Source organism: Festucalex cinctus, chromosome 5, assembly GCF_051991245.1.
Source record: "Festucalex cinctus isolate MCC-2025b chromosome 5, RoL_Fcin_1.0, whole genome shotgun sequence".
NCBI classification, from domain to species: domain Eukaryota; kingdom Metazoa; phylum Chordata; class Actinopteri; order Syngnathiformes; family Syngnathidae; genus Festucalex; species Festucalex cinctus.
Genome location: NC_135415.1, coordinates 7,248,392 through 7,276,184, shown reverse-complemented (window position 1 = coordinate 7,276,184; position 27,793 = coordinate 7,248,392). Strand labels below are relative to the sequence as shown.

At 41.2% G+C, this 27,793-nt stretch overlaps 3 protein-coding genes across 3 annotated transcripts; 2 read left to right on the top strand and 1 right to left on the bottom strand.

Annotated features, from left to right (window-relative positions):
• The first annotated feature begins 240 nt into the window (after positions 1 to 240).
• LOC144018681 (uncharacterized) lies at positions 241 to 17,190 on the top strand. The gene is made up of 22 exons (XM_077521127.1): positions 241 to 606; positions 2,862 to 3,035; positions 3,115 to 3,174; positions 3,269 to 3,901; positions 6,121 to 6,195; positions 6,631 to 6,696; positions 6,913 to 6,990; positions 8,919 to 8,990; positions 9,091 to 9,200; positions 11,504 to 11,643; positions 11,732 to 11,816; positions 11,907 to 12,051; positions 12,121 to 12,209; positions 12,834 to 12,957; positions 13,073 to 13,269; positions 13,368 to 13,544; positions 13,674 to 13,834; positions 13,906 to 14,402; positions 14,486 to 14,625; positions 15,793 to 15,892; positions 15,971 to 16,137; positions 16,212 to 17,190. The coding sequence occupies exons 1-22, from the start codon at positions 402 to 404 to the stop codon at positions 16,611 to 16,613; spliced, it is 3,897 nt and encodes a 1,298-aa protein (XP_077377253.1). The 5' UTR covers positions 241 to 401; the 3' UTR covers positions 16,614 to 17,190.
• pold2 (polymerase (DNA directed), delta 2, regulatory subunit) lies at positions 16,874 to 24,093 on the bottom strand. Its single transcript, XM_077521128.1, has 11 exons — positions 23,747 to 24,093; positions 23,353 to 23,585; positions 22,959 to 23,080; positions 22,428 to 22,551; positions 22,243 to 22,357; positions 21,963 to 22,161; positions 20,008 to 20,088; positions 19,702 to 19,859; positions 17,896 to 18,023; positions 17,699 to 17,800; positions 16,874 to 17,539 (listed from the first exon to the last, which is right to left on the bottom strand). Exons 2-11 carry the CDS (start codon positions 23,576 to 23,578, stop codon positions 17,379 to 17,381), a joined length of 1,416 nt encoding a protein of 471 aa, XP_077377254.1. The 5' UTR covers positions 23,579 to 23,585; positions 23,747 to 24,093; the 3' UTR covers positions 16,874 to 17,378.
• A 52-nt stretch (positions 24,094 to 24,145) lies between these two features.
• On the top strand, positions 24,146 to 26,052 carry nono (non-POU domain containing, octamer-binding). The gene has a single exon (XM_077521129.1). It carries the CDS (start codon positions 24,464 to 24,466, stop codon positions 25,730 to 25,732), a length of 1,269 nt encoding a protein of 422 aa, XP_077377255.1. The 5' UTR covers positions 24,146 to 24,463; the 3' UTR covers positions 25,733 to 26,052.
• The last annotated feature ends 1,741 nt before the right edge of the window (positions 26,053 to 27,793 follow it).

Here is a 27,793-nt window from a genome sequence, read left to right as displayed (position 1 = left end):
CCCACACCTCCTGCGTGAGTCCTGCACCTGTTGTGACTCGTCCAGCAGGTGACAGCGATCCTCTTTCCTCTCGCTGTTCCATGCTGACCGAGCTTCAGGGCAGTTAGCAACAGAAGCTTTTCATTTGGCTGAACGTCTGCTTTGCTGTCTATCTCTCCGGCGTCTCTGTTTAAGCCACCTCCTTCCCTCCCCTCTTATCCCTACCCCCATCCCACTCCAGTTCCATCTAGCCCAGTCTGAGTCTGGTTGACTCCAGGGCTCCACACAGGAAGGAAGGCTCAAATAAAAAAATAAAAAAATAAAAAAAACATCTGCTGGATAAACTGTGTAGTTGGAACGCTGGCGATAAAAGGAACTCCAAAGCAAATTAAAAGGATTCTGCAATAGGAGGAGCTGCAGGCATGAGAAGCCAGACTGTGCTTGTGTCCGCGGCGCTGCTGGCCCTCTGCTGCCTGCTGACCCCCAGACAAGGGGAGAGCGCTGGGGGGATTGTGTCCCTGTTGCAGCGTGAAAGAGACGAGCGAGAAGGGGATCTCCTTCAGGATGAGCCTCAAAGGACGGAAGGCCAAGTGGAGGGCATCAACAGCGAGGCCACAGTGGAGGCAGGTCAGTAACATTTCAGAGCAGATCCAGCTGTGACGCTGCGCTTGGGGCAGTGGGGGCTGTGCCCTGCCAGATCCAGCAGGTGGCGTTGTTTTTCATTCCAATAGTTCCTTCACTTTCATGATTCAACAGCAAAATTGATTTGTAGCTTTTGTGTCAGTCTGACTTTGCTCTAGTTTGCCATGCAAACAATCGAGTGGGCGTGGCACATCATTCACATTGCATGAAAAGTGAACCACAGAAATTCTGCCTAGCAACAAGAAGCAATTCAAACGTATGAAGTGAGCAGCAAATATATCCAATTATATTGATCTACGTTGCAGTGTAGCAAGTCTAATGAATTGCATACGTCTGTGTTATTTAATGGGGAAGTTAACCCAAAATATTTTTGAAAATATTGTGTTTTTGGAACATGAATTAAGCAGCCAAATCCACCCATTTGCATCCATCTCAGGGGGCAGCCATTTTGCCATATGCTGTCTCCTGAAAATGACATCACAGTTCCTCAGGGAACAACCAATACTGGCTCAGCTTGTGAATGTCACATGACCACATTCAGAAAACTGGTGAATCGTGATTGTTTTTACCTGAGCTCTTGGGCATTGTGATGTCATTTTCAGTTGACAGCGAGTGGTGAATTGTCCTCCCCCTGAGATGGATAAAATGGGTGGCTTTTGCTGGTTAATTCATATTCCACAAATGCAATATTAATCAGAATGCCGTGTTTAGAATAGTGGGGGTACATAGAACAAACTACTGTAATGACAAAAAAATGGGCTGTGTTACTTTTACCCAGCATGTTTAAACGCTCAGAGAGCTTCACATGTAATACGCATCAGCCCCAAGTAGCTACTTAATGCACCCCCATTAATGGCAGTACCGTTCAGTGGCAAAGATATCGCTGGGGTGCTGGTGATGTATTCATTGTAAAACTGAAACAGAGTGGCTCATGGAAAGAGAGTTTTTCCATGGAAGTGTCTGAGAACAGCGTGCAGCCTGGCCTGAAGGAAAGCCTGATGAACCTCTGCTGAGCTATGAATTAGTTTAGCTGTCTAGACCGATGTTTTCCAACCTTTATTGAGACAAGTCGCATACTATTTTACCACTCATTTGTCATTTAAAAAATAATACGAAATAATGACAATCTTGTCTCAATTTACTCTGTTTCTGCAATCTAGTGGAAGGGCATTTCAAATGTCTGAATGTCAGCTTACTGGATATAAAAAGTCTACTCACCCCTGTTCAAATGCCAAGTTTTTGTGATATAAAAAAAGAGACCAAGATAAATAGTTTCAAAACTTTTCCAGCATTAATGTGTTTTATAACACAATTCGGGTGTGCACGCCCACTTAAAAGTGGGATGTGGCTGCTGTGTTGAAAACTACCAGGCACATTCAAATGTGAAGAACTCAAGGTTTTGAACTAACACTGACTGCTCATTGAAACTGTTCAAAATTCCCTCCAACTTGACTAAAGCCTCAGTTCCCGCTAAAGAAAAACAGCCAAAAAGCACGATTACTGTCACCACCATGCTTCAACTGTATGTTGTTCTTTTGGAGATTTGCATCAAATACATCTTTTGGAATTATGGACAAAAAGTTCATCTTTGGTTTTATTGGAGCATAACAAAATCTCCCCGACAACATGTGAGAAAATGTGTTACGGTCTGATGAAAAAAAATTGTGAGGGAAAGCCTACTGGAACAGCTGAAATTTATTTGAGGTTAGATGAGAAGCACTTTAAATGTTGTTGTGTGGTTACTCCAATTTAACAGCTTGAATGTGATTGACTAATTTTGAACACAAACACATCCCAGCAATTATAGGGTGTGCACACTTGTGCAAGTACATTATTTAAGTTTTATATACTTTATCTCTCAAAGAGATAAAGGACATATACTCCATATAAATGGTAGCAAATGTTTGGAAATATTTCTCTATCTATTTCTTTTAATATCACAAAAACCTGGCATTTGAGCAGGGGTGTGTAGACCTTTTATATTTAACTTTATGACAATAGCATAAAAAGATAACCAAAGATATATTATTTATAGTAGATATATTGGCTCAGTAGGTTGGGAAACACTGCTTGAGACATTCCCCATAAAAAAGTGTTTTAAAGATGCAGAAAAGAAGCCACTCCCAAGTAATTTGCATTTCACTGACATTGGGCTGAAACCTACTAAGTCACAATTTGGCAAATAAAATATTTTATTTGTGGTTGGCCATTACTCAGTTTTTATGCCTTCATATATTCAGGTAATTTTGGCAGAGTGAGAAGAGCACCACAGGAGGGCAAAAAGAAGAAAAAAGACAAGAAAAAGAACAAAGAGCCTAAAGACCCCAATGCCACCAAGAAACCCAAAAGTGAGAAGAAAGGGAGAAAGAAGGACAGACAAACTACAACTACAACTCTTCCACCCACCACAACAGGTCAAGCTAGGTGCCAAATTTGTCTTTAGAAGTGTGTAAATAGGTAGATGTTGACTTTGAGTCTATGTGCCGCCTTCAGCTATCCCAACCGAACCACCCACGGAACCTGAGCCCACAGACTTCGCCTACCCTGATATCGGTAAGTTGCTCATAATCCATCAGCATTTTATTTAAAAAGTAGCCGGAAATTAAGGTATCTGTAAGATTTTTAAGTCTGTGCGTTTCCCTGTCAGACAACGAGTACTGGCAGCCAGAAGATGACTACTGGGAGGCTGATCCCACACCGTCTCGACCAGCTTCGGAGGTCACGGATCTTCCATACGACTACTGGAAGCCAGAGGAGGAAGGTCCGGTGCCTCCAGTGACAGATGACGATTTTGACTGGGACCCAGTGAAGAAAGACCCATCGCCCCCAGTGACGGACACAGATGAAGAATACTGGAAACCAGAAGAAAAGGATCCATACAATCCAGAGACGGACACCGATGAGAAGTATTGGAAACCAGAAGAGAAAGACCCGTCACCACCAGTGACAGACCCTGAAAAAGAATACTGGAAACCAGAAGAGAAAGATCCATCGCCTCCAGTGACGGACCCTGAAGAAGACTACTGGAAACCCGAAGAGAAAGACCCATCACCTCCAGTGACGGTCCCTGAAGAAGAAGAAGACTACTGGAAACCCAAAGAGAAAGACCCATATCCTCCAATAACGGACAGAGATGAAGACTACTGGAAACCAGACGAAGAAGATCCAACTGAGACCGATGACTATGAAGTCTACTGGAAAGAGGTGGACCCAACGCCCTCTGGCCCTAAGGTTGATGAAAAGACTGGGACAGATGACGGTGATTACTGGGATTCCACATGTACGTCTGCTGCTTTCTTTCTTCTTTGTCACTTCTAAGGAATGTAATGTAAGTAGCTGTTTGTGGATGGACAGGGCCAAAATGGTGGAACAAAAAAAATTCTAACTAAAATTCAGGCCGATGCTTTAGTATAGGAACGTATACTGTAAGGCCGACCCAGTTGGTTGCATGGACTTTCCGCGTGAAAAGCATGCTTCTAGGTCAGTTTGTTCCAGGGTGTCCTCAACAAAACTTTAAACAGGATACAGCAAATAAATAGAGACTTTGCCTTTGCAGTTTCCATACTTGCAAACGTGAGCCTGACTGGCTGCCAAACTATTTGCAGAGTAACTCAAACATCTTGTACATGCACGTCTATACTGAAGATGAGGAGATGAATGTGAAAGGTTACACCTGGTGTTAAACCCGTCACATCCGTCATTCTTGGCAGCGAGCCTCAAGCTTGTAAAGAAGAGCCTTTTTAAATGGAACAAATCTTTTCAGTTTGGGTAAGAAAAAAAAGGCTTAGTTCTCTTATATCGTCAGGACAAGGGTCAAACGGTGTTTGCGCACATGCCCGTGTGTCCGCGGTGATGTTTGATACATGCACCATTATGCACTGTTAACTCTTTGACTGCCAGCCATTTTCAGAAAGGATCACTTCATAGTGCCAGCTGATTTAGAGCATTTTGACTGATGTTTCAAGGCCCACAAAAAATTGTGTGTTAGGACTATGCAAACACAGAGTAGTCACTGCCATCTAATGGCCATAGTTAGTCGTTACAGTACAGGATCAGTTTAAAACTGAGACCACAACTGGCCAAGGCTTTACTCTGTAAATTCCCATTAAAAGCATAGGTTTCAGGAATTCCCGTCGGTGGCGATATACGGTCGGGTTGTACGGTTCGGGAATTCCCAAACCTGGCAGACCAAGAGTTAACTGATTGTTCCCTTATAAAGACATGTGCAAGTTTATTTGGTCATAGAGCTATTCACATAATTTTCCAGTTTATATTCGAATAAATATAAAATTTTAATGTTTGTTCAGACTAAATAATTGTACGATTTGATTCGGTTTTCAATGCGCAAGGGTGTGGATCGAATCAAGGATGGTTCAATTTGAAAGTGGAATGACTTGACTCAGTTGGACTTGGTAGGATTACGATTCGATTTGATATGACACTGTTCAGTTTGAGAAGGTATGATACAATTATTTTTTTGTTGTCATCTTACATCCATCCATCCATCCATCCATCCATCCATCCATCCATTTTCTTGACCGCTTATTCCTCACAAGGGTCGCGGGGGGTGCTGGCGCCTATCTCAGCTGGCTCTGGGCAGTAGGCGGGGGACACCCTGGACTGGTTGCCAGCCAATCGCAGGGCACACAGAGACGAACAACCATCCACACTCACACGCACACCTCGGGACAATTCGGAGCGCCCAATTAACCTGCCATGCATGTCTTTGGAGGAGGAGACCGGAGTACCCGGAGAAGACCCATGCGAGCACGGGGAGAACATGCAAACTCGACCCAGGAAGGCCGGAGCCTCGACTCGAACCGGAGTCCTCAGAACTGGGAGGCGGACGTGCTAACCACTCCTCCACCGTGCCGTCCTTTTTGCTGGCGCCTATCTCAGCTGGCTCTGGGCCATCTTACATACATTGGAATGAATTTGTCAGTACTGTAAATGTACTATTTTCTTTGAAGATATATTTCTACAATAAAAGACAGGTCAATACGTATCTCAATATATTTCAAAGTGGAACAATTCAGTTGGATTCTATGCACTTGCATCTTTAAATCAAAAAACTATTTTCCAGTATAAACCGTTGTTTTGTTGTTGTTGTTGTTGTTTTTGTTACACCCCTAATAGTAAGTTAAAATTCTTCTGTATTACGTTTTATAACCAAGCGTACTTTGTCTGATTGTAACTCAACTATGCCAAAACACTTGGAAAAAAAATAGACGAGTTACTCTATTAAATCCCTCACAGATTTGACAAATCCAATCACAATTTTGCGTGTGTACAGTATATCTAAGTCAACTAGGTTTGCGGATACAGTGTACAAGTTTAATTACTCCTGCCAAGGTAACATTTTACTTTAATTGTAAAACGTGCAGACAGATTTTCAATTAAGAATGCTTATAAACATTGAGAAAAACTTGTAAAGGTAAGGGCTTTGCCTTTTGTCTTCTTTAGTTGATTAATTCCTGATTTCACCTTTTGTTGCTGCAGTTGCGGGGCCAGAGAAAATTCCACCCCCAGATGGCAAAGATGTCAGCCCGGAGATAAAAGTAGAAACTCTCACAGGTAACTGCTGACACTCAAACATGCCAGAAAGGTGAAACGACCACTCATCAATCAGCATGTCAACATTGTGATGGGCACTCGGCGCTCCGCTCTCGATTGGTCATGCAGATAGATTCAATATTGCCTCCATCTGTGTTGTAGGAATGAGATCTTGTGAGAAATAATGACTAATTCAGCACATGGGAATAACATTAAAGTGAGTCTGTCCTACTTTTCAGACAGCACGGGGGTGCTTGCATGCCTCACAGACCAAACTTTCCATAGTGGTGCTTTTTTTTTTCCAAGTCTGAGGTCTGATCAGAACTTTGTTATCATTCCTGTAAATTTAAACGGAAGATTTAACTATTAAATGAGACAGTGTTTATATTCCTCCAAATAGAGAACAGTTGTTGTGGTTGAAATGTGAAACAACTTCCTGTTTATCTTTTTCTGTAGAGGAGACGACATATACTCCACCCTATGAGGAGAACTGGTACGACGAATACGACGAATACGGAATTAGTACGTGACACGCGTGCACTCATCCAATCACCCACTCACACTGACTTTCCATGACCAAATGTTTCATATGAAGCACTGTCTGGACAGTAACTTTCCAAATCACTCTTGGCTTACATGGTGTGACCTTTTCCTACAAATGGTGAATCCTAATGGAATACACAGAGATTCAATGGTTCAATAAATCCCAGTTATCCTCCATTTTCTTATTGTCTGCAGGAAAAAAGGAAACTGACGACAAATGGATGGAGAAAGAAAGAGAGCGAGCACAAAAAGAAAGGGAGAGGGAACAGAGAGGTAGGACTACAAACTGGGAACTTCTTTTCACTTTGTTATTTATCAGCAACATGCCAGACGAATTGACGGATGATGACGTGCTTGCCAGAGTGAACATGGCCTGTGACCCAAGTGCAAAAGTAATAGCAGATAACAACAGCACGGTCCCTCCCGTTGGCTCACATTACTCTCGTAAGAGAAGACAGATGGGATTTGCCATTATGCAAATGCTGTTTTGCTTTTAAGAGCGAAAGTTCTCCTCAATAGTTTGCCACATGACTTAAGTGGATTGAGCTTGACGGGGGCGGCATTGCTAAACTATTGTTCAGTTGGAAAATAAAAGCATCATAGTTGGTAAAATCATTTTAATGAAACTTAAAACTCATTTATATTTCCTACTGCATATACACACGCGCAAACGCACGCATATACATACATACATACATACATACATACATTACATATTAGCATAAATTCTTCATTATCGTTCAGTTCAATAATAGAGCAATTTTATAGTAATTCATAACATTATTTGAAGTTTAAAACATACTAAACATTTAAAAGGAGTGTGAAACATTAAATCATAGTTTTGTGTTGAGGTAAATTTCTGTCACTAGATGGCAATAGTGCTTCATGTTGGACATTGGCGACGGAATCAGTACATTTTTATATTCAAATTCAGAGTGTTTGGTATTTGGAACATAAAGCAACTAGTGCACGTGTCAGAATCTGGTACTCGGGGGCATGAGTCCTGCATGTTTTTGAGGTTTCTCTACTCCAGCACACCTGATCAGGATCATTATCAGGCTCCTGCAGGGCTTGCTGATGAGCTTAAATATGAATCAGCTGTGTTGAACGTGGGAAACCTCTAAAACGTGCAGGACTCAGGCCCTCGAGGACCGGACATTGACACCACTGAGCTAGTGGATTCCAGGCCATTTAGTTCATTGTAAATTACTATACTCACCAGTGACGCCACAAATGCATGACTTTTAATGCTCTTTAATGACCTGCAGAAATCCTGCAAATATCATTTGATCCATGAATTGATCAATACATTTATTTATTCAATCATAATTTAATATTTAAACAGACTTTCTATTCACATTTTGACATCATGAGACCAAGGTGACACCTAACACTACCATACCACAACATTTGGAGGCTTAAAAGTGTTGTGAATTTTGTCATTCAGGGCATTGTTCAAGTTAAAATGTGCATTCAAAAGTTTAGAGAAGATCAAAAAGTTCACCTGTAAAGTTTATAGTCCATTTAAAATTCATCCTGATTTTCACCTGTAAGACAAACATTGCTAACCTTTTCGTATTTATTGTGATTTTAAACAATGAAATCGCTCCTACGGCCACTAATTGTTGATTCTGTGATGAGCCAGTATCAACATTTGTTTGACACATATCCACCAATATGTCTAACAAATGTGCTTTTATCACAAAATGAACATAAAGCTGACCTTGATTGTGGTTTAACCGAATTCTGGTCAGTCAGAAAATGAGTTTGGCTCACTTTATTGGAAAGCAGCAGTATTCAAAAGTGCAATAATTTAGTGATGATTAACGACATTTTCACTTGACATTCTCCGGTTGTTTTGTGGTACAATAGATGTAAATACAGAAAACATTTTGAGTTAAACAGAAAATAAAATGCCAATCACAATAATGAACGTACTTGTATTGTTAAATCAATATAAATGTAGCCTTACTATTTTTGTAAAGGCACAGTTTTTGTACAGCTCTAATAATAGTCACATAATACGATAACTTTCAGACCCTTTTACTGCTCTCTTTTCCTCATGAGCACTTTTGGCATGAATAATGTGCAAAAACAGCGATGATTCCCCTGATGAGTTCCTGGTTGAGTAACAGGGGGAAGATATGGGACCAATGCTGTGGAATTTTTTTTTTTAAGACTGTTTTTCTGACCTTTACCAGAGAGAGCGCAGAAACTGAAGGAGGCTGAGGAGCGAGCCAGGAACAGACCACGAGTGTACAAAGAACCGAAGAGTAAGTCAAATGCCGTCCACAGTCTGGAAAACATTGTGTGAGCTTACTTTTTTCACATACGGCATGACTCTTTGCTCTATGCTGTGTATGTTTATGTCAGAATGTCCTCCCCTGGGGTTGGAGTCCCATCAGATCGAACCGGATCAGCTTTCCGCTTCCTCTATGTCTCAGTATGATTTTGCACCTCAGAGGGCACGCCTCAACATGCAGGTACACATCAATCAGGGTGTGCGCCCAGCACATGCATCACTTACTGGTACTTCCACTCATGTCTGGAAATACGCTCGAGCCATCAGGCTCATGCTGCAAAATAATTAACTGCAGACTCCATGAAGTTGCATTTTTTAGCAAACCATCTGAGTGAAGCTGTGGTGTCTATTTGAGACATTTCCCTCGCACGACACATTGTTCCATTGATTCAAACAGGGTTTTTTTTTTTATAGTTTTTGGAATTTACATGATAGTTTTATTTCGTTTTGAGGTTGTTTTTTGTTTGTTTTGTTTTTTAAATTCAGTTAGCATTAAAGCCGCAGTCTGCCGGTTTCACTCAGGAAAATGCACTTTTTAAATACAGGATTTAAACAAACAAACAAATGACTCCTCAATTTACAGATCTGGGCTTTTCTTCACGTTTGGGGGTGATTTTGTCCTAAACCCACCCTCCCAGCCTGTATTTTGCCATTTTGTGTTTGTTTTGTAAACAGCGGGACATTTCTGTGGAAAGACAGTGTTCACACCCCTCCAGCCAATCGCAGAGCGCGGGGTGGCGTGTCGCAAACGGGGCCGGGGCGAACGTGTCAGCTGCGTGACGTCACTCCCGCAGCAATTTGAAAGTACACACGGAGTTTTTTTTCTCTTCACTCACTCATTCACAGTGAGTGAGTGAGTGACAAAATCACCACCAAAGATTAACCTAAACCCAGATGTGTAGACTGAGAGAAAGTTAAAGTGTGTGTACATCCTGTATTTAAAAAGTGCATTTTCCTGAGTGAAACCGGCATACCGGGCCTTAAATTTGTTTTTATTAGTTTTAGTTATTTCAAAAATACTTAGTGTCAGGTTTACCTGTTTGACATTTATTAAAGGGATCGTTCTGATTTTTTTACATGAATCTCAATTTCATCCTCACCTCCAGTGTGTGCGATCAGCACTGACTTACCCCTGACAGCGTTCTGTGACACCAGTTCTGGTCCGGTGTTGGACGAGAGGAAAATAGTCCAGCATGTTGGCTGGGACCACCTAAATAAAGTGTTTTTCTTCTAAAAACAATTTGTGTTCAAAAGAGTGATACATTTGCATCACAAATACTCTTTCCTGAAAAAAGTCAGACGCCATTACCGCCAGCCACTACTTTTCTGTTCGTTCGTATCACTGCACGTCGCCCTGTAGACAGCGAATTGACGCACTGCTGCCAGTTGATCCTTCCGCTAGAAGTCTTTTCGAAGGCGGAAGGATCAGCTAGCTGGCTGCTTTGCGTCAATTAGCCGTCTACAGGGCGACGCGCAGTGATACGAACTAACAGAAAAGTAGTGACTGACGGTAATGGCGTCTGACTTTTTTCAGGAAAGAGTATTTGTGATGAAAATGTATCACTCTTTTGAACACAAATTGTTTTTAGAAGAAAAACGCTTTATTTCTGTGATCACAGCCAACTTGCTGGACTATTTTCCTCTCGTCCAACACCGGACCAGAACTGGTGTCATAGAACGCTGTCAGGGGTAAGTCAGTGCTGATTTCACACACTGGAGGTGAGGATGAAATTGAGATTCATGTCAAAAAATCCGAACGATCCCTTTAAATACAACAAAAAGGAGAGATGACACTTAGTTCAAGTCTTGCGAGAAGAGGAACTGACTGATACAATTCACTACTGCACTCTCTGAAAAAATCCCCTCCTCACCTTCTCTTTTTATTTGCTTTCTACGCCCCTAGTTACATGGGTGTTCCAATCCTAATAATGCAAATGCAAAACATAGTTGGAACACAGTGTACTTGTTTGTCTATGTGTGTGTGCATGTAAGTGGAAGATTGCTGAGTACATGTGTGGTCACGTTTGCAATCATTTCGTAACAGAAAACAGGCGGCTTCAGCAGACTGGCCCTAACCATTCTGCTACGTTAGATATTCTGGTTCTTGAGCTTCTTGAGTCGTCTTCTGTAAACATAAAATGTAGCTTCAGTTAGGTTTCGTTTTAAAAAAAAAAAATCTTCGTTTTTATTTCGTTAACAAAAATGTTTTTTTGAATTTTAGTTTGTTATTTCGTTAGTTTTAGTTAACTAAAATAACTATTTAAATGACTTTTTTTTAGTTTTGATTGCAAGAAAGGAATGAGGCCATAACATTAGGTACACCTTCACATTATAATGAGATCAAAACAATTCTAAAACATCCCATTTTAAGTCTAATTTATCATCGTTTTTGTAGTTGCCAGTCAAAATGACAAAGTTGTCATATAAATAAAATTTTCTAAATCAATAACTCAACAAACCTCGTCCTTGTCTCATTGGCTCCAGGGCTCAGATGATGAAGATAACCCTCGAGGCGGAGCATGGTGCGCAAACTCAGAGGACAAAGTCCACTGGTTTGAAATAGACGCTCGCAGGGATACCGAGTTCACAGGAGTCATAACTCAGGGTCGAGACTCGCAGAATGAGTGAGACGCAAAAACACATGTGAAAACACTTCCCATTCTCTCCCATTGGGCCTCCTTGAATTCATGGCTGTCTCTGGTGCTGTTGCAGGAGTGACTTTGTGACATCATACTTCCTGGCTTTCAGCAATGACAGCAGGGAGTGGACAACCATCCATGATGGATATGCTGACTGGGTGAGCTCTCCTAAAAGGACTTTCCCAAATTTGACAATTTTATGCATTGCTCTACTTCTTTAATCCAATTTCTTTATTTTCTCACTCCAGCTGTTTTTTGGGAATAGTGATAAAGACACTCCAGTTTTGAACCAGCTGGCGGAGCCTGTAGTGGCCCGCTACATCAGAATCATCCCTCAAAGCTGGAATGGCACACTGTGTATGAGACTGGAGATTCTGGGCTGCTCATTGCCTGGTAAGTATAATACACTCATGAATATACATGTTTATATTGTATTTATTTCATTCTCTTCCGCTCACACAGATCCAGATTTTGTCCAATACAGGCAAAATGAAGTGACTCCAGTAGATTACCTCAAGTTTAAGCATCACAGCTACTCAGAAATGGTTGCAGTGAGTAAAATAATACTTCACTTTTTTTTTCTAATTCCCTATATTCTTGTAGACGAAAAAGTAAAGGGTGAAGAGTCTATGTCACCAAAATGCACGAAATCAATACAACACTTGGAATGTGATTTAAGATTCAATAAACAAAAATGATGCCACCCCACACATACACACACACACACAAACACCCCCCCACACACACACACACACCTGTCCGCCATACCAGTGTAGTATATATATATATATATATATATACACACACATATATAAACATTCAATATTGTATCTGCTTTCTGTTTTATATAACTGCATATCTCCTTTCTTGCACCCCCTGCCAAGGATATACAAATATAATTAAAACTAACCAATTTTAACTAAAAAGCCCTCAATGGAAATCTGTTTTTATAGCGCTGAATTTCATCTTATGACCTGCAAATGAGCGTTTGGTACTATCGTGGTTAACACAGCAGACTTTCCTGCGACATACAATGCCACATTCAGAAACACGTAATCCATTGCTGACCAGGGTGTAGTCAACCTTTGGACCAAAGTCTGCTGCCCCCTGAACAGGACAAGTGTGTAAAAACAAACCATAGTGACACTTAGCATGGTTCTCTATCTGATGTTCAGCTTATGAAATCAGTGAACGAAGAGTGTCCCAACATCACCAACATCTACAGCCTGGGCCGCAGCTCCAAGGGTCTGGACATCATGGCCATGGTGATCTCTGGCAATCCCACAGAGCATGAAATAGGTGAGCAAGGGTGGGAGAAAACAGACTTTTACTGTCTAATGTTTAAAGTTAAAATTTAGGTTTTCAGCAGTTGTCACTGACGAACAACTCCAGTCCTGTTTGGCATTCTGTGCAGGTGAGCCGGAGTTACGCTACACAGCTGGTCTCCATGGTAACGAGGCGGTGGGCCGGGAAATGATCCTGCTTCTCATGCAGTACTTGTGCAAGGAATACAGAGACCGAAACCCCCGAGCTCAGCGTCTGGTGGACGGAATACGTATCCACTTGGTGCCCTCGCTCAACCCTGACGGACAAGAAGAAGCCTTTCAAGCAGTGAGTTTAAAAAATAACTCAAGAGGAGATTCCTGGGAGTAGTGGTGAATTGACGGTAATTTGGTTTCCCGTGTCCTGTTCCTTTCTCCCCGTGACAGGGCTCAGAACTGAGTGGATGGACCACCGGTCACTTTACCAATGATGGATTTGACATTTTTCAGAACTTTCCAGATCTAAACCGCATCCTGTGGGATGCAGAAGAAAGAGGCATGGTGCCCAAACTATTCCCCAACCATCACGTTGCCATACCAGACAACTTAATGCAAAACAGTTCGGTAAGTGGCATGGTTTTCTTTGAGATGCAAGAACCAGTGGTTGGTCCGTTAGGACCAGTAGGCCTTCTCTGTTGGACTAAACATGATAAGAAGCACTGACCTACATTCATTACCTCAATTTGATCCCAGATTGCAGTTGAAACCAGGGCCATCATCTCTTGGATGGAAAGCCACCCGTTTGTGTTGGGGGCAAACTTTCAGGGTGGCGAATCATTTGTGGCCTACCCATACGACAGTTTACATACCAAAGAGCCTGCTGAGGACATGCCCCACAGCCGCAAGAAGAGACAGTATGACCTCACGCCTCATGGCTGTGCGTCATTTTTTTGTGCATCCTACTCATTCAAATTCTTTCACGCAGGTATGAAGAAGAGAGCTTCGATGTGACCGAGTGGGGGCAGGGATACCGGGAAGAGCCAGATCAAGACTGGAGAAGCAGAAACAGATACCCAGACCATGAGTGGAGGGGACATGGCTATGACCATGGACATGGTTACGACCAGGGACACGGTTACGACCAGGGACACGGTTACGACCAGGGACACGGTCAAGGCTATGACCAGGGCCAAGGCTATGACCACGGCCAAGGTTATGACCATGGCTACGATCCCAGCTACCACCAGGGTTACGACCACAGGGAGGAGGAGGATGACAGGGAAAGAGGCGGCGGTTACCATTACGCTGAGCCCGAAGATCTGCGAGAGATTGCAGATGAATCCCTCTTTAGGTGGTTAGCCGTGTCCTACGCATCCACACATCTGACCATGACACACAACTACCACGGATCCTGCCACGGGGACGTCACCGCAGGGGCGCACGGCATCATCAATCGTGCCAATTGGAAGCCAATCACCGGAAGTACGTACAGACCAGTAGGTTCATTAGCTGCCTTCACTTTTGACTTCAAGATCTGGGTTTTACTAATGTCTTTCTCTCCCCAGGTATGAATGACTTTAGCTATCTGCACACCAACTGCTTGGAACTGTCCATTTTCCTGGGCTGTGATAAATTCCCTCATGAGAGCGAGCTGCAACGAGAGTGGGAGAAGAACCGAGAGGCAATGCTTATCTTCATGGAGCAGGTTGGACCCACACACTGATAACCAAACTACTTGGATTTAATAGACTTCTAAAGTAAATGGTGGTCAGGGCCAGTGAGTTCTTCTCTACTGCCTCAGGGTGAGAGGTTTTGGGGTGCTGAGGTCCCAGCCAAGCAAAATAAATGTACCCGTTTTGTTCATTTTTACACAATCTCACACATTCATGAAACAGAAACATAACACTTTTTGGTAATGGGTATCCAATCATTAGTATATCAGTAGCACCTTTGGCTTTAATACTAACACGCACATAACAGCTAGCTTCTCCCACTCCAATTCAAACAGAGGATAGTGGTGCTGATTCCGACCACCTTAAACGTTTCCTAGCTAGATAAAAAAGTGTCAGCTAACTCCTACCTATCAACATAATTGCTGTAATTTTGTTGAAATATTATGTTTCAACAAAGTCCTGTATGTTAACACACTTCTCTAGCTTGTTTTTAAAGGACATATATTTAAACAAGCAATTCTTAAATTTTGCGAGTGCCTGCATTCAATTTGGGGGTTCTTGAGCACCCCCAAAATGGACTACAAACGCACATGGCTGCACTGCTTCTATTCCATATATGTGGAATTGTGATTGTTAGATGTTTTTCCCCCAATCAGATATAAGTCTGTGTTGCCATGTCAATCTAATCTGCCCAGGGCCTTGGGAATCAGGAGTATGTATGATGTAACTTAAACTATATTGGCAGTGGTAGTTATTTTTTTTTTTTTTAACCAATCAGATTTTATACTCTCCTCAGGGGGGTCTGCTACACAATAATGTCAGCATTTTACATTCATTTGATTGGTTGGTGAGAGAAATCCAAGTTAGTCTAGTAAAACACATCTATTGAGATTTGCACCTTGTCTTTTTTTTTTTTTTTTTAATAAATGCTTTGTGTTTTTGTTATGTTATTCGATAAACATTTTGTCTGAACTGTTCCAGATGATGTATGCTGCAGTTTCCTGCTTGTATTATATTGCATTGTTGAATAGTATTAGTAGCCTACCTGAAAAAAAAAAAAAAAAAACTAGGTAGAAACTAGGGCTGTCAAAGTTAGAGAATGTAAAGCTTAAAAAAAAACCTCAAGTTTAAAAGTTTAACTTTGATAGCAAAAGTAGAAACTATCTTTATGTGACCAATTCAACCTTTTTTGTGCGTAGGTTCATCGTGGCATTCGAGGAATAGTGAAGGATGAGCAGGGCAACCCGCTTGCAAACGCCACCATATCTGTAGAGGGGATAAACCACGACATCACCACAAGTCAGACCTAATACACAAATCATTTGAGGGTCGAATTTATGCTTAACGGCAACATTTGTTCCCTCTTTTTGATTGCAGCTTCAACGGGAGACTACTGGCGGCTGCTAAACCCTGGCGAGTACCGTGTAACAGCCAAAGCTGACGGTTTCTCCTCCTTGACCAAACTTTGTGTGGTGGGTTACCAGGCAGGAGCAACCACGTGCAGCTTTAACTTGGCCAAGTCCAACTGGGACCGCATTAAACAGGTGTGGTGATGACGTCCGTGTGTTACAACACAAATAACAGAATGAGATTTTATAGTTCTGTCATTTGCCCTCAGATTTTGGCTCTCCACGGCAACAAGCCAATCCGCCTGGTCAGCCATGGCAACACTATAGTCCAGGCCCCAGTTATTGACAGCAATGGCCGCGTGGTTAGTGGGAACAGTGGGATCTCACAAAATTCACCACTAAGACAGGAACGGTTGAGAAGACTCAAAATAGCTCGTATGCGCCGTCTCCGGCAGCAGAGGTTATTGCAGTTGAAATCGACAGCAGCGACGACGACGACAACAACCACCACGACCCTGCCACCAACAACTACCACAATCCCCACAACACCGGGGACCACCACACCCTGGTACGACTCGTGGATAATAGGGGAGGGACAATCATCAACGCCCGGTGGCTTCACAGACTCAATCCTGGACTACAATTACGAGTACAAGATTGATGACTATTAAAGCAAACCTGTGAATTTCTCTGAGCTGCAACAATCCAGAAATCTTTCGCTCAACCAAGCCGTACGGTTCAGTTTAGTCTACCGTGGTTGAATGTCACATGCTGGAAATGTTTCTGTTACATTGATAGTTTGACTTAGCAGCAATAGAGCGCAATCGTCACTGAATTCAACAGTGTTGCATGCACCATTCTCATCGACCAGAGAAAATGCTTTTGAAATTCCCATGTAAAAGTGCCAAACACTATACAGTAGCACACCAGCTGATATTGCATGGATAATTTATTTTTGGTACGTGGTGCCCTTCACGAATATTTACAAGGGAAATGTAACTGAATAGAACTGACACAAACTGTACTGCTTGGTGGAAATGGGGCTTTTGAGTAAACAATGTTCACATCTACAACTTAACATCTTTGACAACTGTATATTGTATAACACTTGAAAATATGATTCTTCTTTGAAAAATCATCTTTTCTGTGTTCAAGCTGCATCTTTCTGACACAATACTCAGTCTTTTTATACATGAATTTTTTATTGCAGAATGCAGATGCACATTAAACAACTTTTTTTTTTTTTAAGTCAAGATGGAATTATTTACAGTGTCGTTCTCCTCTCGTACATTTTACAGTATGCCACTGAAGGTTTAACATGGCTTACGTGGAACAGTTGTTTCAAATTAGGTTTTCACAGACCAACTTTAAAAGAAGTGGCAACCTCACAAAACTGAATCCGTGCATGAGAACTCGAGATGCTGACTGCACGACTCTCAGTGGCTGACGTTCATCTCAGTTTCCTCGTCGTCACCCGCAGAGAAGGCCGAGAAGCTGATTGGCTCGCATTCAAGCGTGCGCAAGTTGACAAGACATGCCGTTTGGGTGCTGTGGAACGTCGGCACAGTCACCAGAAGGATTTCCTGGCCATCAGCACCTGGTGAAGAGAAAACATGAGTGATTCATACAGAATTGCTGTGATCAATCAGAACTGGTTTTTCTTTAACATCAACTTAACTGGCCCTATTAAAACTATTTAAAATGGCATTTCTTGGCGGTTCTTGTAAGTAAAGGTACCATCTATACGCACACAAACCTGTCAGGCGCTTTGACTCAAACGTGGGTGCGCTCCCGCTGAAGTAAACATGCGGGCACTCTTCCAAGATGAATGGATCTTTCATGTAAAATGGGTAACAACCTAACAAAAAAAATAATAATCCACAGATACTGTATAAATGATTTGAGGGTGGTCATCTACTGTAGATTATACTAAGTGCAAAGAGCCTGTCGCACCAAGGGTATCTGGAGCAGTGGGAGCGAGGTGGCGCAATCTTAGGGTTTCTTCCAGAATCTCAAGATGATTGCTCATGCTGCTGTAGTGTGCAATGTCACTGACATTCTGTCCTGAGGTGCCCAGGAACCTGAATATGGACAAGGGGGAGAGTGACAAGAAAAACTATTTTAAATTGGGGTGCCAACATTAGTGCATTAATTTTGAGTTAATTTAAAGTTCCTTTAACGCCACTCATTTTTTTTTAAATGTGTGATTAATGACTGCCCCTTACTTGGAAAGCCTGTACCGGAGGAATTCTAGTCGCAAAGAAGGAGACACGTCCACATCAAAATTTAACAGCAATAAATTTAATAACAATGCAGATATTTGTGGAGACTGGGGTCAAGCTGTATTTTTGCAATTTTAAAAATGTGCACAATTTCACAAGTTACTTCATGTTAAAGATCAGATAGCTTTTAATATAAAAAAAAAACTGCAGAGCTGTCACCAACATATTACAAATTAAATTATGCCATCTAGTGGCAGAAAATTACCTAAACACAAATCAATATCACACTCGTTTTTTTGGGGGTTTTTTTTAAGAGTACAGTACATCTTTAATTTTTAACTAAATGTTATTAATTATGACATTATTTGGGTGTTAAAAAAAAATGATTTGGCAATATATCGCGATATTACAGCATTTTTGATGGAAAAATATTGAACAAAAGTCTTACTTATGGTTAGAGTTCACACCTTAAGCATGGAAGAATGTTATATTAATGGAACATTAAGCCTTAATATTTTATTTCAATACTGTTCAAAACATGAAACTGTCTGTTAAATACAGTGGCTCACAATTATAAGGCTGAAGTTTCAGATTAATACATTTTCATACAAATCTTACCGTGTACAAGTTTACTGATTAGTATTTTCTAAATTTGAGTAAAAAAAATCGCAACAATCAACTTATAAATTCGTATTGGAATTAATCGGTATCGAATCGAATCATGACCTATGAATGAATCGAATCATCAGGTACTAGGCAATTCACACCCCTAGAAATTATTGTGCACAATGACTAAAAGATACAGCCGTATATCTATTAGTTTAACATTTTCCACTTTTATGTTAACCAAGAGTATGAAAATTTAGAAAAAATATTTCATTGTACATTTAGAAGGTATAAAATTTGCGATTAATCGTGAGTTAACTATTGAAATCATACGATTACAATTTTAATCGCCCGACACCCCTAATTTTAAATGAATCTAGAAATGATTGTGAAAACAGGTGGATTAGTCTTTATCATCTGCATTTTTAGCCCAAGACAAGACTGGTCCGAAAAGATCGTGGACTAATCCCTCTTGGAAGTGGAGGGAAAAAACCATGCTGACATTTTAAGGCTCCTCATCAGGGCAAGACGTAGTTGAGCAACTCTGATTCTCCTGAGCCCAAAAATGCTATGTGCGTAACAACTTCTTGATTCCACCAGACTGCAAAAATAAGCAGACTGAGCTGAACATGACAGACACTGAGATGGACCAGCTGGCTAACTTGCTTGGACATGACATAAGAGTTCATCGTGAGTTCCTGAGAAGAAGAACGTGCAACTTGCCAAGATCAGCAGAATTTTGATGGCACTCAAACAAGGACCATCAGATGAGTTCCAAGGATCACATTAGAATACATCCAGTTGGGAGTTGGACTTTGACTTCAATTAATTTTTTAAATTTCTGAATGTTTTTACAATGTAGTTTGTGTTTGTCCCCTTTATTACTAACTTGCTTCAAAAGAAAAATGTGCGTATGTGTATTGTTCCTCACCTCACTCCATCCACAGTGGCCTGGTATGGGTTGGACGCCAGCTGCAGGGTGGGGTAAACAGAGGACAAGGGGAACATACAGCGATGAAGAGGCTGCTGAGGCAGTGTGTAGTTGGTGGGGTCATACTGGCCAGGCATCACATCCACTGGGACCGAGGCCTTGAAGGGGGAAAGGGATTTACACAACTGTCGTCAGACTTTGGTGACACACAAGCAACTTGCTGCAAGTCTTTAGGAACTTTTCAGTGATCAACAAGCAGCCGTAAGTAAAAAAGCATTGTACTCAAGTGCAGTACAATAGGCTCACCACCAGCTGGCGCAGCAGCTCGTCCAACAAGCGGATGGCCTCCACGCTGCCAGCCTGAGTCTTTTTGGTCAGGTACTTGGCCTACACGCACAAGCAGGAAGTTATATTTAAAGCAACAATTACTTGACTTACATTGTTATTTATTAAGGCTGATTGAGGAAAATGTTCAACTTGGAACCCAGAGAGCACATGCAGACTTTTTTATCATTAACATTTAGAAAACAGTGATTTGTGCAGAATATAATACCACCAGCTACAGGACATACTCTGTTACTGTGATAAGGTCATATACAGTATACTAGTGTACAGTGGACCTGTAGAAATAATTAAAAAAAAAACAATACACATGATTTATTCAAAATTTTAAATCATTTTCCCCATTAAAAATCTGGGATGGACTCTTGGCAAAGTAAATTGTATTGTCAGCACAACAAGAGGGTAACAGGCTAACAGTTTAAATAGCAAAACTTAAAAACATTGAAAGTTGTAGTGTACGAACCTTAAGTGTGTACTGCTTTTCTTTATGAAAGAGTACACATAGTCTCACACACACACACACGCTAAAGTGCAAAAAACATAGAAACTAAATGCATACTCACAAAATGTAATCTGCTTGGGCCCACTTGACACTCAAAGTCCAGTTATGTATGCTGATGACTGAAAGAGGTGGGTGGCCCATGCACAATGCACACCCAACGTAGATGTGTCTTACAATTACTGTAATGCTCTTGGTAAGTGATAGTGATGGACCAATATGTTTTTTTTTTCAAGGCCGATACCGATTATTAGTACTCAAGGAGACCGATAACCGTTACTTCAAGCCAATATTCATTTGTCGTAAAAGAGAAAATATTAATGGCAACATGGATTTAAATAAAAAGCATTTTCTTTTCATTTTAATCATATGAAGAATTGACAGCTTTGTTTAAAAATCGTAACAAAAATTGCAGGGGGCTTCCAGGGCCATTAGCATATGTTAAGCTAAATTAAAACTAAGCAAATAAATAGTTACCTAAAGTTTTGTACTGTAAATAAAGTTTTACAAAATGTCAGCATAATTTCTTAATTAAAAAAATAAAAATAGTAACAAGTTCCCAGTGTCAGCATCATTTTTTCTGAAGTGGAATTTTAAATAGATCCGTAAATTTAAAGTTCCTTGTATCTCACTGAGCGACAAATGCATGCAATTTGCGGTTTTCGTCAGTTTTCCTAAAAAGTTTCAAAAGATCTTCGCAGACAGTTAAAAATTGTCTGAATGTGTTCGAAATGTCCGTCTGTGAACATCTTGCAAGTCCTGATGAAAACCTTAAATTCTCAAGCATTCACCGCTCAGTGAGACGCCAGCTTTATCGGTATTCAGATTCGGAAAAAAAGGCTGATGCCAATATTTGTCAAAATGGCACTGGTAATCGGCCCAAATGTAAGTGACACCTTAAATAAGAGAAAAAAAATGCAATGGCGGGTGGGAGAAATAATTGAATCTGCGGTGCACCGAACATGTAAACAATATTGAATTGATAAGCAACTCAATGATTCATTATTACATAACTTGAAAGCAGAAGTGCATACTATATAGTATTCCCTCACTTTTCACAGGAGATACAGTCCATGATCCCCATGGTGAATGTATGTGAAATCGATGTTGACATATTTTTTTGTGGAGGGGGAGAATTTATGCCTCCATCCTGTTAATAAAGTTCTCTTTTAAAATACAAAATGAAGAATACATATTGAGCTGCTTATTATACACTGCATTCCAAAATTCATGAATGTGGAGCACGCTCTGCTTCCAACAGCACACGACAATGACAAAACATCCACTTGATAACTATGTTCATTAAAGTTGTTCTATTTAACTTAGAAGACAAATTGGCTAAAGAAGAAGAAGAAGAAGAAGAAGGAACATCTGTCAGAAGTACTACAAGGAGCACAGCTGTGACTTATGCTTGACTTACCTTGGTTGAGGCATCCTTGTCCTGCGCGCTTTGACTGAGGAGGTTTCCTGCCATCAAGACTCTCGAAATCGTCGCCGCTCCGCTCTGCTCCCCCTGGTCACCGAGATGACCCGTTACCATGTCAACAAGCAGCTGTAGGCCCAGCATGCTGTCGGCATGGCTGCTACCCAGACCCAGTCCTGAGACGAGCAGCACAAATCTATACAGAGAAAAAAACAAAAACAAACATAAAACATTATCATCTAAAACCAGCCACACTCAGATTTGTTTCTTTGTTTACCTGTCAGTGTTGAGTGCAGGTCTTACAGTCTGCACCGGGAGATCAGCTGTGCAGAAGTCCTCCACTGTGAACTTCCCATCATTCTTCTCAGCACCATATACTGCAATAACACTACCTGCAGAAAATAGTGAGGTGGGGCTCAGTCATTTTGCATAACAACCATCAAAATAGGAAAAAAAACTCACCTGTGACACATCTATCTCTGTCAATTTTGCCCTCCAGTTTGATCCTCTGCAGTTCATCCTCCAGAATCAGCTCATCATTGTCACTGATGTATTTGATTCGTGGAGGCTGGGGTAGCATGTTGTGCTGGAGGCAACAAGATGGAGAAAAGGATGTTGTGACACAGCACTAGCTAGAAGCTCGTCACACCTGCATTTGGTTTATACACAGCATTTGAAAAGTATTCATGGTGCTCCAGTTTTTCTACATTATGTTATTTGCCTAACTAATAAATTGTATAACTTATTATTTCTTCAGAAATATCACACACAATGCCATAATGATATGACAAATGTTTTATAACATTTTGGTTTTTGAATCACGCTGACAGAAGTCATTATTCCTTTAATTATTATTCTTTTTTATTATAGAAACCTCCAAGAAACTTTATGTTGTCATTATAGAAAAAGAAGTGCGTAACATAACAAAATGTGGAAAAAGTGAAGCGCTGCATTTTCCGCATGTAGCTAGGGGTGATCAAATGTACTGCTAACCTCCTCACTGATCTCTTTTAGGATGGATGGTTGTAACTCCATACGCTTGAAAAGAGTTCCCACAATGCAACACTGTTCATTTGTCTGAAGATCACATAGTTTCCGGACAAGCATATCTGATCCTACACACACACACACACACACACAAACAGTCACTTATTACAACAATTACCCTGAATGCTTCATATATTTTAGCAAAAAGTAAAAAAAAGCATAGTTAAATACTCTTAAACTAGATGGCTGATGAAGATAAATAATTAACTGCACATCCCGTTTTCGTAACATGTTGTTTTTTATGCCATGAGATTATATAATGAAAAATGCATACATTGACTCAGTAAAGATTGAAAAACATTGAAGTGACAGAAATCTTAGTCATGTAACAGGTACGTACCCCACTTTTGCTGGGCTTTTTCTGTGAGTAAAGGTCTCATCTGCATGAGTCGCGCTGCATAAATATGAGCATACTGACGACTGAAACTCCGCTCCCCGACTCCGAAGCGCTCGGAGCATGGACTGTAGGCCGGGGAAGCTCTCTCAAACACGCCCGGCGTCACGTCCTCGACCGGGCGGCACAGAAGAGAAGGGCCGTCTCTCGTCGCACTCAGGTCGGAGAACATAGTGGGCCTGGTGAGGCATTATAAAAGGTTGACGTGAAGTCGCCATGTTTTGAAAATCATGTTTTCAGATTGTTAGCAAAGCAATGAGCGAAATGAAAAGTGGACACTTCCAAATATGACTGTTGTTATTGTTTTTAAAAATGTAACGTTGGCAGGTGAACCCCTTACCTTGGTAATCTTATAACATTAAACTCCTAAACCAAAACGTCTTAATTTCGGCGCAACGTTTGTTATTACTGTGCAGGTTTGAGAGCTACTTCCCGCGAAATGCCCGCTCTACCAGAGATGTTTTGAAACTATGAAGATTAACTTTTACGTAACCTCTGCGTTGTACATGCAGTACTTCCGCTACTGTCTTAAAAATTTACCAAATCCCGGTAAGATGCATTGCACCACTGAAATTTGAATTACATCAATAAAAATAAATAAGTAAAAAAAAATATATAAACAACAAATTTGGAATAGTGTTCATTTTTGGCGTAGATACGCGACAAGCTGATCTTTCTTTAAAAACATTTCTGATCCGACGTGTTTCCGGTTTGTTTTGTATTCTCGCGAGAAGTAGACAACAAAGCGCCACAAAACACATTTTAGGACAACGGCGCATGTTACAAGCGAAACAAACCACCTTAATGGTTTTTTCAGGAACACAGTGAATAGGTGAATGTTTTTTATCAAAAAAAAAAAAAGTGGTCGTAATTGCTTCCCGCAGTGTCGTTTTCCAAGTCAAGATTTAAATATATTCGTCGCATTAGTTTGACGTCACAATAGGGTCGCCGCAACACTGCACGCAGGCTCGCCATTTTTGCTCGTCTTTGTACGCCGCTCTCTGAAAAGAGAATCGGGCGCTTTGTCGACTCGGTTTCTAAGCCAATTGCAACCAAAATGCAAGGAAACAGGGGCCCTAATCAGAACCACGGTCCGAACCGCCACTTTGGCCAGGGAGACCAGATGAAACCTGGAGGAAATGCTAATGGCCAGGAGACGAGCAACATCGCCCGCCCAAACGAGGCCTTCACGCTGGACTTGCAAAGCTTCAAGAAGGCTGGTGAGAAAACCTACACCCAGCGCAGCAGACTCTTTGTAGGAAACCTGCCAACCGGAGTCACGGAGGAGGACCTTGAAAAAATGTTTGCAAAGTACGGTAAAGCCACTGAAGTTTTTGTCAATAAGGAACGAGGCTTCGGCTTCATCCGCCTGGAGACGAGAATCATCGCAGAGATCGCCAGAGCAGAACTCGATGATACCCCGTTCAGAGGTCGACCCATCCGCGTCCGGTTTGCAACACACGGCGCATCTCTGTCTATAAAGAATCTGCCGGAGTTTGTGTCCAATGAGCTGCTGGAGGAGGCCTTCTCCGTGTTTGGGCAGATTGAGCGAGCTGTGGTCATCGTGGACGACCGAGGGAGACCCACTGGGAAGGGGATAGTGGAGTACACCACCAAACCGGGTGCAAGAAAAGCTCTGGACAAATGCAACGACGGCGCCTATCTGCTTACTGCCTTCCCTCGCCCCATTATTGTGGAGCCTATGGAACAACTGGATGACGAGGAGGGTCTATCGGAAAAACTCATCAACAAGAACCAGCAGTACCATAAGGAGCGCGAGCAGCCTCCGCGATTTGCTCAGCCCGGCTCCTTCGAGTACGAGTACGCCATGCGCTGGAAGGCCCTGATGGAGATGGAGAAGCAGCAGTACGAGATGGTGGACCGCAACATGAAGGAAGCCCAGGAGAAGCTGGAGGCTGAGATGGAGGCGGCCCGACAGGAGCATCAGGTGATGTTGATGAGGCAAGACCTGCTGAGGCGGCAGGAGGAGCTGCGCAGGATGGAGGAGCTCCACAGCCAAGAGGTGCAGAAGCGAAAGCAGGCCGAGCTCCGGCAGGAGGAGGAACGCCGGCGGAGGGAGGAGGAGATGCGCTTGCGCAACGAGGAGATGATGAAGCGTCAGCAGGAGGGCTTCAGGGGCGGCTTCCAGGGAGAAGGCCGGGAGCAAGACATGAGGATGCATCTGGCCTCCTCTGGTATGGCGGCAGACAACACTTCCCTCATACCCGGCCCGGGCAATGTCAGCATGCCTGGAGGCCAGGGCGGCTTCCCCAGGGGTCTCCCTGGACCGGGGGATTATGTACCAAACAAGCAGCGCAGATTTTAAACCCTCTTTGCATACTCAACTGTATTTTTTTTTTTTTAAGTTCACAGTTGTCACAGTTCAAAGATTTACTTTTGTTCTTTAAAAAGTGGCTTGTTTGTTTTTCCTTACATTGTACTGTGGAATTAGCTTTTTTTAGAAGTAATTTTCTCATTTGAGCCTTTTCTTATAGCTATGAAAAAATATTTGTCCTGAATTTGTTTTTTGTTTTATTAAATTCTGTAAGAAAACACATGCTTGTCAAGGCAGATTTTTTTTTTTTCCTTTTGAAAAGAAGCTATTTCCATTTTATAAATAACAAAATAAACTAAGTTTGTCACTGAGCTGGATTAGTAATACTGTTTTTACTGTCAACAAGAAAGTAATTAATCATTAACCGTTCCTGTGATGACTCACAAAATGGCGCCAATACAGCATGTAAACAAAACAAGCAATGTTATAATGTAGCTTAACTCTATTGAGGTAACTTATAGCAATTAATTGGTTAAATACACTGAGGACCATCAAGTCTTGACTGGATGTTTTACTTGATAGTTTCTAATTTGTGAACAAAAAGTTATTAGTAAAGGCACCATTGATCGGAACATGCCAACTTATCATGAATCATTACTGCAGGTGAGGAAACACTTTAGTGTATTTCCAAAGGTGTGTCACAGTCTGCCAAATGTGAGTCATTAAAATTATTTCCTGCTACAAAATGTCTAATTTATATCAGACAAGCCCCTTTTTCAGTAAAAAAAAAAAAAAAAAAGATTTCTATCAGAAATTTCTATCAATATTAGACTTACCTGTTTTTAAATGTAGCTTTGCTATAATTTCACTGATGTGTGCTCATTTTTAATTAAACTAATTTGTTGAAAGGGTTTTGTTTTTGTGTTGCAAACTGACAAATCCTTTTCAGTCGGTGTGTGGCAAGATACTATTTCCATATAGAAAACATTGTTTCTAAAAAAAAAACTCAAGGTTTTTGAACAAATCTTTTGAAACATTATGCGTCTATCCATTTTTGAGCCTTCAATTAACCTTGTGTCTGTTCTTATTTATGCAAAAAGTTCCTATATTATAAATCAGATTTTTTAAAAAGGTGTTTATGTCAGGAACTATGAAGTGTGGTGGTGGACCCAAATGCAGGAGGCGGACGAGTCAGAGGTGCGAAAAAGGAGTAAATTTAATCCAACAAAAACTAAAGTTGCAAACAGGGCTTGGTGACTAAGAATAACAAAAATACCAAAGGGAAAAACTATACCGGAGCAGACTAAACTATGGCAGCATGGACGTGGGGAAACAAGAAAAATGAACCAACAAACACTGAAACGAAAACCGATAACTAAGTACACACACTAATTACACACGACGAGACACAGCTGGGCAAGACACAAGTGGAAGGGGGTGCTGATTGGTTGGCACATGAGGAAGGGCAGGCAAACACAGGTGGACATGGCAAGGCTTAACGAGACTAGGGAAGACCAGGAAATCAGAACATAAACATGACAAACTCAAAACCCAACAAAAACAAAGCAAAACCCACCCCAAACAGAACCAAAACATGACAGTTTACACCTAATGAGGTCAAAGGTGAAGTAGATGTATCAACTGATTTTGTGCTTGTTCAATTTGAACATTTTTAAAATGTTTTTATTAATACAAACTCTTCTTCTCTAATCTCATGTGAGACTCGTCCAGGGAAAGGATGGAACTCAGATGTCGTTTACGTTGATGGCAACTGTACGTATATGGTTGAAGGTTTTCTTATCTTTACTGCATAAAACGCTGTATCTTCGCAGATAGTTTAGTAGGTGATAGCTCAAATCTTGCTGATCATGTGACCCTCAAGTCTGTCCTATAGCGTAATATATAGAATGATTAATGAGTTTGTTTTTTTAAAATGCAGTTAGTCTAAAATCAGCAACATATATAGCTTGAGTTTCATCCAAGTTTATTTCTACATTCTAGTCTGCACAGAGAACATACCTTATAGATACCGTTTTAAAAAATCAAAGAAAACTAACTTTACAAGTTGTTTTAATTACCACATAAATTATATATGTAAACTGTAAAAATAAG